The sequence below is a fragment of the Tursiops truncatus genome, chromosome 4, assembly GCF_011762595.2.
Source record: "Tursiops truncatus isolate mTurTru1 chromosome 4, mTurTru1.mat.Y, whole genome shotgun sequence".
NCBI lineage: Eukaryota > Metazoa > Chordata > Mammalia > Artiodactyla > Delphinidae > Tursiops > Tursiops truncatus.
The window spans coordinates 135109496-135124055 of NC_047037.1; the positions used below are offsets into that span (position 1 = coordinate 135109496).

At 49.5% G+C, this 14560-nt stretch overlaps 1 protein-coding gene across 6 annotated transcripts in view; it reads left to right on the plus strand.

Moving 5' to 3' along the window:
* DOP1B (DOP1 leucine zipper like protein B) overlaps positions 1 to 14560 on the plus strand; it is a 107015-nt gene that overhangs the window by 26435 nt on the left and 66020 nt on the right. For 5 of the 6 annotated variants that reach the window (XR_004526447.2, XM_033856043.2, XM_033856044.2 and 2 more), the window contains 5 exons: positions 5255 to 5436; positions 5817 to 5987; positions 11584 to 11773; positions 13531 to 13629; positions 13979 to 14102. Coding sequence is in view for 4 of the 6 variants with exons in the window: in XM_033856043.2 (XP_033711934.1) it covers positions 5255 to 5436; positions 5817 to 5987; positions 11584 to 11773; positions 13531 to 13629; positions 13979 to 14102 (766 nt within the window). In the remaining 2 variants the exon portion in view is untranslated. Of the gene's footprint in view, positions 1 to 5254; positions 5437 to 5816; positions 5988 to 11583; positions 11774 to 13530; positions 13630 to 13978; positions 14103 to 14560 lie in introns of those variants that run through there. The other variant, XM_073804486.1, reaches the window with a different exon arrangement.

The following is a 14560-nucleotide window of genomic DNA, read 5'->3' on the forward strand; positions in this document are numbered from 1 at the left end:
AACAAAATATATATACAGGTATATATATGTGTATATATACATAATATTAAGCTTACTGGCCAGTCACTTTGGGTTTCTGTTTTCCTGAAAAACACAACCTGGAAATATTCCCTGAGCTCTTCTCGCTGGAGAAGGCTCTTGCCAAAGCGAAATGCCCAGATGGAGGCTGGAGACAGGAAGGCAGAGTCAGGCCTTCCCTGACCTGAACCGGGTCCAGTCATGGCAGCTCTTGACAGCTGGGAGAGGGGCATGAGGAGGGAATCAGGCATTTTCAACCCCTAAAGGGTGCGACTCAGTTCAAGGGGGCTATTTTGCCAATTCAGGGTTAAAAACTCTCACTCAGGACAGGCTGGACCCAGTCCCTGTGTCCCTTCAGGATTGTTAAAAGGAGGCCCTTTGTTCTCTGGTCGGGAAACTGTTTTCAGTTTAGTCCAAGGTGTGGACGTCACTCGGGAATTCATGTTCCTTGCAGCTCAAAGCCAGTGTGGCAAGAGCAGTTGGGGGAACACAGCGTTCATTTTTTTATTCTTTTTTGGTGGTAAAATATATGCAACATATGTTCAACTGTTTTAACTATTTTTGAGTGTACGGTTCAGTGGCATGCAGCGTGTTTCATTGTTGTGCAGCCGTCACCACCATTCATCTCCAGAACTTTTGCATCTTCCCGAGCTGGAAACTCACTCCCCATTTCCTCCTCCCCCAGCCCCCGGTCACACTGCTTTCCGTCTCTATGGATTGACTACTCTAGGGACCTCGTGTAAGTGGAATCATACAGTATCTGTCTTTTTGTGTCTGGCTTATTTCGCTTAGCACAGTGCTTTAAAGGTTCATCCAGGTTGTAGCACGTGTCAGAATTTCCTTCCTTTTTAAGGCTGAGTAATATTCCTTTGTGCATATAGACCACATTTTGTTTATCCATTCATCCATGATGGGCACTTGGATGGTTTCCACTATTTGCCTATTGTGAATAATGCTGCAGTGAACATGGGTGTGCAAATATCTGTTTGAGCCCCTGCTTTCAGTTCTTTTGGGTGTGTGCCCAGAAGTGGGATTGCTGGATCAAACGGTAATTTGGTAAACAAAGCAAATGTTTAACATTTTGAGGAGCACTGCGGTCGCGCCATTTGACATTCCCACCAGCAGTGCACGGCACTCAGTTTTGAAACGTCCTAGGACAGGGCTGCTCTGAGTAGAATGTCTTCTTTTTCAAAAGCAGTGGCAGCTGAGGGCATCAGGCTTGATCCCACCTCCCAGGGAGGATGCAGCAGAACCCCTCCAGGTTCCTATTGAGGAGTGTCTTTGGGAGCCTAAGGTGGGCTGGCGGCGCTGGGCACTTCACTCGTGCCCAGGCCTGACGGCTTGGGCGCTGGCGTTGACAGCCCACAGGTAGAAGAGCTTCTGAATCGAGGGTGTCTGCCTGAAGAAAGCCACCGGGCTGAACCAGCACGCGGAGCTTTGACTATGTAGCAGCCAGATGGGGAATGAATCATTATAGCTAACGATCTCATTCTCTTTTAAGTTTGCCCTAAAAACATGGAGCTGTTTCCCCCATGGCCGTGCTTTAGTCCTCAGTGAGACAGAGGAAAAGTCTCACGTAGGTAGAATTTGAGATGCTACTTAGTACTACTCAGGTAGAAGGTGTCTTTGAGTGGGACCCACACCCACTTCCTGTGTAAATTAAGTCACACTGGGGGAGGTGGCACCCTGTCTAGGGGGAAGCCTTTGTTTCCAAAAGTGCTTCCAATCTACTACATAGAAAACCTTTTCACCTGGCAATTCTGATCTCCAGTCTTACCACATTTTTTTTTTTTTAAGATTTTTTTTGATGTGGACCATTTGTAAAGTATTGAATTTGTTACAGCATTCCTTCTGTTCTGTGTTTTGGCGGTGTGGTTCTTTTTTTTTTTTTTTTTGGTTTTTTGGCCACGAGGCATGTGGGATCTTAGCTCCCCAACCAGGGATGGAACCCACACCCCCTGCACTGGAAGGCGAAGTTTTAACCAGTGGACCGCCCCAGGGAAGTCCCTCCGGTCTTACCACTCGCAAAACATTTCTTTAGAGTTTTTTCATTAAATATCCTTTTAAAATAATATTTTCTTTCCTTTTTAATCTTAAATATTAATGACTATTTACCTTTTCCTTTATTGCCTTAAAAAGAAATTTCAGGTTCTCCAACTCCACCTCTTATTATATGCAGATTTTTCTCCTTGTCTTCAGTGTCTCTTGGAATTCTCATCATCTGTTGGGTCCGCAGTTGATTTCATCTCCAAATATACAGCAGTTTGAGTTTTTCTTTTCTGATACAACGTATTCCTCAAACTTTCTTGTTAACACATCTAACTAGTGTCCTTGTCCGCTTTTGTGACAATAAAGGATATTATTTGTAAATGATTGGATTTCTGTCAGTTCTTTTAAAATGCAATGCATTTTGTCTCCATCTTTAAATCTGGTACTTAACAGTCAGCTTGTCATTATAATAAGAGGAGATGCTTGTTGATTGCTTGCTTTGTGGCAGGCCCTGAGCTAATTTCCTTAAGTGTGGTATGTCATGATGCTTGACACTTCGTTAGGCACCATTATCCCTGTGAAACCGGAGCCCAGAAAGGTTAAGGGATTTACCCAACAGATGGTGGAACTGGAATTCCAGGCTCTGACCCCCAAGCTCACAAGCTTAAACCAGGCATTATAATAGCCGCAGTCTTGTTTGTTTGTTTAACCTGCGTGTTGAAGCACATATTAAGTGCCAGGCTCTGTGGGAAGTGTGTTAACAAAATCACTATGACCCAGGCACCATTTTAGCCCCATTATTCGTGCTGAGAATGGTACAGAGGGGAATCAGTGTCATAGCTGCTCCAAGGAGCAGCCTTGCAAATCCTGTCCGGCCAAATCCTGACTGTAGGTTGGATGAAACCAGTTCATGATCTCTGGGTGTCTCTGCTCTACTCCTGAACCTGTGTGCTTTGATCTAACTTACCGATCTGATGGGTGAAAAGTATGGCATTTCATAGTAGTTTTTTTGTTTTGTTTTAAAATTTTAATTTTATTTATTTTTGGCTGCATCGGGTCTTCCTTGCTGTGTGCGGGCTTTCTCTAGTTGTGGTGAGCGGGGGCTACTCTTCATTGCGGTGCGCGGGCTTCTCACTGCGGTGGCTTCTCTTGTTGCAGAGCACGGGCTCTAGCCACACGGGCTTCAGTAGTTGTGGCACGCGGGCTCAGTAGTTATGGCACATGGGCTTAGTTGCTCTGCAGCATGTGGGATCTTCCTAGACCAGGGCTCGAACCCGTGTCCCCTGCATTGGCAGGTGGATTCTTAACTACTGCGCCACCAGGGAAGTCCCTCGTAGTAGTTTTAATTTGCATCTTTTAAAGCAGGAAGGATGAGCATCTTCTCATTTTTCTAAGTATTATCTGGTTATATCCTTTGTTCTTCTCTGCATTTTCAAATCAGACAGCTTCCTTCATCTTCAGTGTACCTTTCCCTCAAGAGGCACTGACTCCCGGACTCAGATATGCTGTGTTGCTTGGATTAACATGGACAGCATACAATGAACAATCCATTCCACATGTCCTGGTCATGCCCTCAGATTTTGGTTATGTTTCTTATTCTAATTAAATTAAATGGGGTAACACATTTAAATGAGAAAGAAATAGCAACCCGCCTTGTTCATTTGTAATGAATGGTTGTGGTTCCTTGTAATTCCATTTATATGGGAAGAAGTGTATTCATCAGAATAGGAAAGGTTATGCCATGGTAACGAACAGTCCCCAAGCTCAGTGATTTTTACAGTATTGTTGAGTTCTGCCTCAGTGGGTCAGCGGGTGGTTTCTGCTCTCTTAATTTCTCAGGGACCCAAGCTGGGAGGGGCTCCAGTTCAACCTGTGTCTCCGTGATCTTAGAGGCCAGGAAAGAAAACCCACTGGGCTTTGAGTTGGCTTCTGAAGCCTGTGCCAGGAGTGACACATCATTCCACTCATCTCACTGGCCAGAGTAAGTCACGGTGCCACGCCTACATTCAAAAGGGCAGAGAAATGGGATCCTGCTGCTGTACAGCCCCAGTGAGCCAAACACTTTTGGATCCCACATGACCACCTTAGGAGCTGCAGCCCATCCTTTGCGCCTCAGTTAGCAAACGTCCTTAGACTATGCTGAGCAAAAGTGAGACGGTGACTTAAAAAGCAAGAGCTCGGGGCTTCCCTGGTGGCGCAGTGGTTGAGAGTCCGCCTGCCGATGCAGGGGACACGGGTTCGTGCCCCGGTGCAGGAAGATCCCACATGCAGCGGAGCGGCTGGGCCCGTGAGCCATGGTCACTGAGCCTGCGCGTCCGGAGCCTGTGCTCCGCAACGGGAGAGGCCACAACAGTGAGAGGCCCGCGTACCGCAAAAAAAAAAAAAAAAAAAAAAAAAAAAAAGAGCTCTGCCTGACAAACATAACAGGTGAGGACAGAGCTTAGTTCTCCTCTGAGGTCATGGAGAAAGCCCACAGCTGCAGTATCGCTAAGCCAGTGAGCCACAGACGTGGTTTCCTAAAAGCTGTGTCGTCAGGACTGGCCAGCTGATACTTGTTGAGACTGGGTGATGGGTACTTTGCTGTTCTACCTGTTTTTCTGTATGTTTGAAAATGTCCGTAATAAAACACACCCTTTCCTGTGCATTTCCCACAGTCGTTTCCTCTCTTCCTCGACACCTCAGTTCTTACCCGCATGTGTTTCCAGGTCGCCTCCTCAATTTTTCTTTTTGACACGAGCACATTAAAAAAACTATTTTGTTGGCTTGCCCTTTGTTTTAAGCTATCAGACTCTTACAAATAATAGTATAAGGTATTTCTTGACGACCTCTAGGTATAGCTGGTTTTTTAGTTGTAGTTTTATTGAATTTGAGAGTTCAATTAGACCACATGCTTCTGATGGAAAATATTATTTTGCTTCTTTTCCTTTTATCTCCTCCATAACCTCATTATGCAGGATCCCATTTCTCTGCCCCTTTAAACATAGGCGTGGCACCGTGACTTGCTCTGGCCAGTGAGATGAGTGGAATGATGTGTCCCTTCTGGCACCGGCTTTAGAAGTCAACTCAAAGCCCAGTGGCCCCCCTCCCCAAGCCCTCCCGCGCAGTCCCTCTGTCCTCCTGTCCTGTCACGTCCCACCTCTTACAGCCACACCGGGGCCTGCGGGTGTCTTCCTGGCCTCGGCAGATGTCCTCTCCACAGTCAGTGTCACTGCTTTCGTCCTTATGTGCTTTTCCTCTTGTTTTCCAGGCTCTCCAGAGTAACCTGAGGTATTCGTTGCTGCCAAGACGGCTCATCATCAGCAAGAGATTAGCTCAGTGCCTGCATCCTGCTTTGCCCAGCGGCGTGCACTTAAAGGCCCTAGAAACCTATGAAATTATCTTTAAAATCGTGGGGACCAAATGGCTGGCCAAGGATTTGTTCCTATACAGGTACGATAGCATCCCCACCGCTTTACCTTTTTATTACCCAAGTAATCCATATTTCAGTTCACAAGATGAGAAAACGATAAACAAAAAAATACAGAGGGGTGTGTCAGTTCACCGTAAAGCCATCACAGAGGTCACCAGGGCTCACCTTCTGGAGTATGTCCTCCCTGACTTTTCTCTAAGTCGGAGTGTAACGTGCATACTGCCTGTCACCTGCTCTGGGCCAGCAGTTCATGGTGACCGCCTCCTGACAAGCGAGCATCTCCACCACCAGTGTGGATGGCTGGCTGGCTGCCTTTGAAAACCCCCTTGGGCTGGCCAGTCGCTTGGAGCTTCTGAGCAGGTGTCTCATTTTCCCTCCTCTCCCTTTTTCTGTCCCGAAGCTGTGGGTTGTTCCCTCTTCTGGCACATGCAGCCATGTCGGTGAGGCCCGTGCTGCTTGGCCTGTACGAGAAGTACTTTCTCCCGCTGCAGAAGCTGCTCCTGCCAAGCCTCCAGGCCTTCATCATCGGCCTGCTGCCCGGCCTGGAAGAGGGCTCGGAGATCTACGACAGGTGGGTCTCATCCAGAGCTGACGGCTGTGCCCATCCAGGTGGGCCGCCCATGCGGTTTGTATTTTATTTCACTGCTGTATAAGAAACAGGGACAGTGGGACTTCCCTGGTGGTGCAGTGGTTAAGAATCCGCCTGCCAATGCAGGGGACATGGGTTCGAACCCTGGTCTGGGAAGATCCCACATGCCGCGGAGCAGCTAAGCCCGCGCGCCACAGCTACTGAGCCTGCGCTCTAGAGCCCGCGAGCCACAACTACTGAGCCCGCGTGCCACAACTACTGAAGCCTGCGCGCCTAGAGCCGTGCTCCGCAACAAGAGAAGCCACCGCAATGAGAAGCCCATGCACCACAATGAAGAGTAGCCCCCACTCGCCGCAACTAGAGAAAAGCCTACACGCAACAACGAAGACCCAACGCAGCCAAAAATAAATAAATAAATAAAAATTAAAAAAAAGGAAACGGGGACAGAAGTGCAGAGAGCCATGAAGCAGGGCGGGTTGATGTTTACATTTCTGTGGTGGTCTCTGCCTGACGAAATACCGTGTGTGCCTGGGAATTACCTCACTTCCAGGTGAGGGTCAGAAGGTAAGAAAGTTTCCTGGAGTCGCAGTCAGTGGGCAGCAGAGATGGGCTTCTACTCCCCATATGTCACATTCTGAAGTCCTCCTCCCTCCTGTTATACGAGGCAGCTTCCAAATGAAAAAGCAAGGCCACGTTTCATTGATGGATAAGCTCAAAAAGGGGTGAGGCTAAGCAGAATAGCTTTTGACAAGTTTCAGAAGCACCTTGGAGAAATTTGTCCAACTCATACGCATAAAAGTTCATGCAGTGGTGTGTGTTTGTTTTGGTCATTGCTTAGGAACAGGAGAGAGGAGAGAGGCAGTATCCATTCAGATTGAGTATACAGAGTGTCCTGTTTTTCTGGAGAATCATGATGTGAGAACTCACTTGCAGCGTATTAACTATTCTGAGTGATTGCTGCAGTGATTAACTTCTGTTCATAGGACCCATTTTCAGAGCCCCCGTACAGCCTGACTGGGAGGTTTAGAAACCTGTGTGCTTGCAGGAGTTTCCATTTGACTACACAAGAAACTGCTCAAATTTTCCCCATGCCAGAGGCCCCGGCCGTGCCACCCTGGCCTATTTGGTGTCGGCAGTGACCGGAGGGTGCAGGGGGTGTGGAGTGGAATCTCACAGTCAATCCAAATAATCAGAATGGTTTGTGGGACAGTCGCTGGTGACCAAGGGTGCATTAAAGTCACAAGCGTCTGTGCTGGGATTGGATGTGCATTTGACCGTTGGGAGCTTTCACACAGGGCAGGTGGTGGCCATGCACTTCCCAGTGGGGAATCCACCTCGGCGGTGCACTGAGTCACTAGCATCCACTTCCCTAGGAGGCAGGGCCTGTCTCATCGCTGTCTTAAACCTTGGGGAATCCACCTCGGCGGTGCACTGAGTCACTAGCATCCACTTCCCTAGGAGGCAGGGCCTGTCTCATTGCTGTTTTAAACCTCGCACCATGCCCTGAGGGGCTGGGTAGGTGTGTGCGTAAGGGAACAGTCAGGGTCATATGGGGTCAACAAGAGGACCTTTACCAGACTCTGTTTCTTGACTCTTAGTCTCAGGCTCTTTCTAGAGTTCTGATCCATTCACGTTTTCCTAACAGATGTGTGTATATAAATGCTTTTTTCCCATCATCTGAAGATGAACACATCAGCTCCCAAAGCATATTGCAGTTTTTTTAATCTGTAAGAGTGAATCACACCAGGAGCATGTCAGTAGTTGGGGTGTTGTCATGTGTTCTCCTAGTTGATAAACAAATGTTCATTTGAACAGTCGCTAAAGTTGCTTAACACGGGTGTTTTCTCCCAACATTGTGATCTCTTGATGTTGAACCAAGAGCTCAGTGAAGCTGCGTGAACCACTGAGTAGAGGCAGGTGTGACAGAAAGCCAGGCCCGGCGACTGCAGCCCTCAGAGGTAGGAGTGACTGGCCTTCCGAGGTGGAGGCTGGTCTAGGGTTGTGTGGTCTCAGAGCACGGCAGTCGGGTGACCGCACGTATCCGTGTCAGTTTGAGAGAGTTCAGCAACGACTCTTCCCCACCGTGCATAGGAATTGAGTCAGACACCCTCGACCCCAGCAAATACTCTGCAGAGACAGGAAGGGGGGGGTCTGGGTGTGGGGGGTCGCGATGTCCAAGGTGGTGGAAAAGGCTAAGGGGTGAGTGAGTGAGTTTGGGGCTGGTGAGGACGGGTGACTCAGGGGTCTTGTAGAGGCGGGGACAGTTCCTGGTCTGTTCTTGTCAGTGAACCATAAGGGAATGGAAATTTTGGCCAGTGTTAGGACTCGTTATTCCCCCTGGCTTTCTAATAACCCTTTGATGTCTGCAGATCACTCCTGGCCAGAATTCCTTTTTTAAAGTGCCCAGGAAGTAGCCACACAGTTTGCTGTGTTTTGCTGTACGGAGAAAACAGGATTAGTGGTATTGGGGGCGGGAGAATACTCCACTCCTGTTCTGAGAAGACGGAGGAGAGGTGGAGGTTTCCAATGGTTGGAAAGCAGGCAAAACCCGGCTCCCCAGAGATGTGCCTTTAAATCAGTGGCTCTCAGCCCGGGGTGGTTTCTGTCCCCCAGGGGACACTTGGCAATATCTGGGGACACTTCTGGTTGTTACACCTGGGGCGGGGAGGGTGCTACCGGCATCTAGCGGGTGGAGGCAAGGGGTGCAGGTGAACTTCCCACAGTGCACACGATTGCCTCCACAGCACAGGAGCGTCCAGCCCCAGGGGGCCACAGGGTAGAGGTTGAGAAAGCCCGATTTAGATAGTAATTGAAAAATATTTATTGACCTTTCTTTTGGCTGACTCCAGGCACCATGATGATGAGCTCTGCTGGGTCTAGAGCTTTCCCCCCCTTCTTTGACACATATCCGACTATGGTGGTGCAGAGCGCTGTTGTCACTGCCCTGCTTGTTCAGATGGTCACACCCCGCGCTGTTCGGTCTTGGGACAGCTCAGCTTTCCACGAGGGTCCATTTGGCAAGTGACCGCAAGGCCAGAGTCGTGCAGCGCCTGGGGCTCACGGCGCACGGCCTGTGTCCCTCACCTGCTATCAGTTGAGTAGAGGAGAGCGTGTCGGTGTCGTTAGAATGGGCTCGTGTTTGCAGGGGGCACGAAAGCAGCAGCCAGGGTGGCTGAGGAAGGACGGGAGGAGTAGGGATTGGGGGTTGGTGTGTGTGTTTTGTTTTGTTGATTGTTGGTTTTAAATAGAAAAGATTACCATTCTGGACACTAAACTGCACACTTACTTTGGAACTTCACAACTGAGGTGCTATGAATAATTCTTATTTAGTAGAAAGTTACTTAGTTTTTAACCCCAGTTATCTTGCTCTTTACTTTGCTCTCCATAGCAAAGTCCTGTCACCATTGCCATTTTCGGACCTGTAGCATCATTTCAATTTTTAATATCCATTAATTTTTAGAATAAAATGGGAATCTTTATATTTATATATAAACCTGTGTTTCTTTAATAAAGAAAACTAGCCAGAGTTCTGTAAATATTGAAGAAAGGATAGCATAAGTGGCGTTCCCCAGGCTCCCGGACAGTGGAACCTCTCTACTGTGGAACAGCCCAAGTGGCCAGTGTTCCGTGGAACGTACTTTGGGGATATGCTGTCCTAGTCAAAGGGGATGTGATAGCAGTGCGTGCATTGTCGTGTTTGCGTTGGGTTTTAGCTAAGCGGTGGTCTTCTGGGATCCTGGAGAGAGGCCACTCGGGGGCTTCCTAAATTACTCTGTTGCTGTGGGAATCTCTCCCTAGCTCAGGACCATGCTGTCTGTCCAGAGGACACAGTGACCCATCTGCCCGACTTACTGTAACCGCAGCTGCTGAATGGCGCTTCTGCCCCAAATTAGGGCCTTTATTTGGTTGTTTTCAGAGCTGGGCAACGATAAGCTCTATTTGTTTGCTCAGCCTTGATAGAAGACCCATCGGTACCTTTAGCCACTAAACCATTCTGTGTCCTTCTTCTAAACATTTGGGTGTTACTTGTGCTTCTTCATTTTGTTTTTTTCTCTGTATCTTTTGCTACAAATATTTTATGAGTCAAAAAGAAGGCTTAAGGAGACTAGGTTTAGGGAGAACAAAATTTATTTTTTATACCAAAAGGTAGTAGGCATTTTTTGTATGAAATGTTTTAATATACACGGAAGTGGTTATTAAAAAGTAAGCTGAAAACAGTTTGGCGTATAGTAAAAGGGAAAGAGTGGCCTTCATCTGACAGTTTTTTCAGGTGTGTGTCAGACGCTCATCTGGGCATTGGGGGGTGTCAGCCAGCAGAGCAGACTTAGTGGTGACGGTGGCTGTGTGGCCTCAGCATCAGCTGTTCTCCTGTGCTGAGTTTTTGCTCAAAGACTCTCAGGTATTTTCACAACATTTGCATCCCTTTTCCCTGCCATAGCTGAGAGCTGAAATGCACAGAGGTTTCACTTCTGTGCAAGTGAAATCCCTTTGTGGGAGTTTGCCTCCGCTGTCATATCGATAGATGCTATCACCCGGCCTGCAAGCTTTGTGTTCACAGTCGGCGGGAAGGTGCCCCGTCAGCTGCAGGTGCACCCCGAGCGGAGAAGGGCCAGGCCTCGGTCAGTGTCAGTGGAAAAACAAGCCCGCACCCACTGATGCTGCTGCTTCTGTGAGGACGGCCGTGAAATCGCTGACGTCGTGTCACGGGAGACCTGGATAAAGATAAAGAGGCGAATAAATGTTGGTCGTCCGCAGGAGGGCTTCCTGGAGTGGGAGCGGGTGTATGGAGGTGCTGTGGGCAGAGTGATGGGAAGTCGGCTCCAGACCTTCTGGAATGTGCCGTGAAGCAGGAGGCCCAGGGGAATGTTGTCCCCAGTGTTTCTAAAATCCGGTGTCACTGGGCACACTTTTGGCTGTGCTCAGGTCGGGGGTGTCTTTATCATTAGGTCTTCAATCAGTCACATAAGCCTTTGTTTTTTTTTTGTTTGTTTGTTTGTTTGTTTTGCGTTACACGGGCCTCTCACTGTTGTGGCCTCTCCCGTTGCGGAGCACAGGCTCCGGACGCGCAGGCCCAGCGGCCATGGCTCACGGGCCCAGCCGCTCCGCGGCATGTGGGATCTTCCCGGACCGGGGCACGAACCCGCGTCCCCTGCATCGGCAGGCGGACTCTCAACCACTGCGCCACCAGGGAAGGCCAGCCTTTGTTTTTTTTTAAATGACTCCTTCTACTTTTACAGAGTGGCTGATCTGCTTATCCACTTTGGGCAGTGGAACCTGTAAGCACCATGTAAACGCCACGGCATCCGCAGCAAGGCCGGAGGCGGAGACGGATCTCTGCCACAGGGTGACACAACCGGTCAGATGCTGCCTCCTGGCCAAGAAGCCGCACCCCTCGGTGACATGTTTGTTTTAGCAAATTCAGTTTCAGTGACAGCCAGCAGGTGGACAAACACAGAAGGGCGAGAGATGGCAGCATCTCAAAATGAGGAGGAAGATGGTGCTTCCCGGCCAGGGAGAGAGAGCCGCGCCCGTGAGAGCCCGCGGGATGCGCCCTAATTCTATGATCTCCCGCCCACAGGACGGACGCGCTGCTCCTGAGGCTGTCCCTGGTGGTGGGCAGGGAGGTCTTCTACGCTGCCCTCTGGGGGAGCGTCCTGGCGAACCCGTCCATCCGCCTGCCTGCCTCGCTCTTTGTGGTGGGCCACATCAGCCGGGGCTCGCCCGGCACAGAGCAGAAGTACATGCTGGGGACCGACTACCAGCTCACGGTGGGTGCCGTGCTCCCGGTGGCGTGGCGTGGCGTGGCGTGGCGGGCTGACTCCCCAGCACATGTGTCACCAGGGTCACGGGGCGGGGGAGCGGGGAGGGGAGGGGAGGGGCAGCGGGAAGCAGAGGCGCTCTGAGGTTGGGCAGGCGAGGAGGCAGCATCCCTGCGTAAGCTGCGAAGGCGGCGTAGGCTTCTAACACCTGCGTCACGTTTGTGTATTCACGCGAGGAGGGCCCTCCGGGAGGCCCCGCAGCTTCCACGTTACGGGTGGCTGTCGACGGCGCTCCGCGGAGCCTGGCTGGGGTCCGCTGTTGAGCCACAGCCTCGTTTTCTTCCCCTGCCCCTGTCACACCGCTCACTGCCTCGCACAGTAGGTTCGCTCCAGCTCCTGCCGTCATCCCTGCCGCCCTCCTCTCCTCTGGCTGCTCTCACACCTAGGTTGTCCGTGCCCAGGCCCCTCTTCCCAGGCAGCGACCTGCCTTCTCATGACCTTGAAGAATGGGAACTTCCCAGATCTTTCTTTTCCCCAAACTTAGCATTTGTTTAATGGCCTGCAGTCTGTCGCCACCTAGTGGTGGACCCAAGGCTTTGAAGTTAAAATGTTCAGAAACTGAATCCGTCATTAACAAAGTTGCACCGATTACTTACCCCTCTGAGTCCGTTCCTCTTTGCAAAGTGGGAATAATAGAGCTTCCTCACGGGGCTCTCTGACGAAAAGAGTGATGAAAAGGACCTCTGCTTAGGGCGGAGGAGACCCTCAGTAGTCACGTTCCCTTCTTCCCTGCCCTGTCAGTACCACTTTGTTTCTTTCTCCGTTTTTGCTGCCCTGCCTCAGCTTCTTAGGTCTCATTTCTGGACCATCATGTAATTTTCTAACCGGTTTCTCCCCGTCCAGGCCTTTTTTGGTTGCTAAGAGATTCACTTTGCTAAAACATAGCTTTGCTCAGATCTGTACTGTGCTTGCAAAATACCTGTTTCCTGGAGATAAAATCCATCCTCAAGAGTATTCTAACAGTCCGCTCCCAGCTCACCAGATGCCTCACTCTCCACTTCAGGCCCATTACACTCCCGGAGCTGGCTGCTTGGCCTGGCCTGGCACGTCTGTGATGCTGTCTTTGCTCCAGCCAGCCCCTCGTCCTGCGCTCACGGCCTGTCCCTCCTCTCCCCCGTCTCAGCGAATCTCCTGCCTGTATTACAAAAAACTCAGCTCACCCCCAAAGCTTCACTGTTCTCCCCAGTTGAAAGATCTCTCCCTCTCTTCTTCCCGGTTCTCATAGCTTTTTGTTACCACTTGTCTTATGGCTCTTATCTGTTATGCAGCTGTATTACATCTATCTATGCTCAGAAAAGACACCCAAAATGTCTGCTTAATTGGTTTGGAGTCCATTTGACTGACTGTTTTTGGAGTTTTAGTGTAGCTGAAAGTTCCTGTTGGAACCTAAATGTATTTGTTTCTGGGATTATAGAATTTGAGGTCTTAGAATCTGACGATCTGCTCCAGACCCCTCCGTCTCTGAGATGGAACAGTGAGGGCTGCAGCTGAAGGTCTTCCCGATGTCACACATCACCCCCTAGCGTCTGGAGCTAGAACCAAGTTTCCCATATGTAGATCTTATTATTCTGTTCCACACGATATAACACGGTGGTTTCAAGATTCCCAGGAAAAGTTTTTTTCATATTTATGACTATAAAGAGTAGCCTGCAAACGATGTCCAGTGTCTCGGGCATGAAATGTTCGTGGCTTTCTGTCTTTTGTAGGTAAAGTCCTTATGTGCATCCCTGCTGGACTCAAACGTGCTGGTGCAAAGAAATAACCTGGAGATTGTCCTGTTCTTCTTCCCATTTTATACCTGTCTGGTAAAAAGCCGTTTGTGTTCTTCGAGGGGAGTCGCTGGTCTTTCCTGAGGCCGTGGGGTAGACGGGAGAGGTCCGAGCCGTCTCGTCTGGAGCGGAGGGCAGCCACTCAGTGACCACTCTTCGCTTTCAGCCATTCAGGGTCCTCGGTCATTTCTGTGAGGGTGGTGTTTCCATAGCAAAAATTGAATAGCCTCTTTCCCTGGGCAGCGTGTGAAAAACCAACCCCTTTTGAGAACCGCCTCTTTAAGATAAAGCTTTTGTAGACTGGTAAGGAGGGGTCACGTGTCGGAAAGCCGGCGATTTACTATGTCATCTCCTTGCAGTATAGTTTTCTCTTTCCTCCTCATAGGATTCCAACGAGAGAGCCATCCCCCTGCTCAGATCCGACATGGTGCACATCCTCTCGGCCGCCACCCAGACCCTCCTGAGAAGAGATATGTCTCTGAACAGAAGGCTTTATGCGTGGTTACTAGGTACTGAGTAATACGTGGGAGTTGAAAAGTCAGAGTTAAGGTGACACCTTTGAGTGCTGATTTTTGGAATAAAGTCGCAATCTTGTTGATCCATTTCTGAATCACAAAGTGTGGAAAGATAACGCGGTGACTGAATTGGCACTGGTCAGCTGAGTTCTGCTGCCTGCCCCGCAGCTTTGGTTATCTTGCAGCTGTTACATAAAAAAACAGAAGTAATGGGATTTTTTAAATGTTAACCGAATTCCATTTTAAGAAACTTGAAAGACAACAAAATGATGGCTAAGCCTTATTCAGGGAGGAGTTTCATGGGATAAGACTGTGTGTGAGAAAACCCAGAAACATGGAATATATGTAAAAGAAAGTTTTGTCTGGATGGGAACGTTTGTGGCATTGACACATTTCGGGAGATATTTGGATGACTTTGGAAGAGCACGAGAACCCTGGTTCATGTTTCTGTG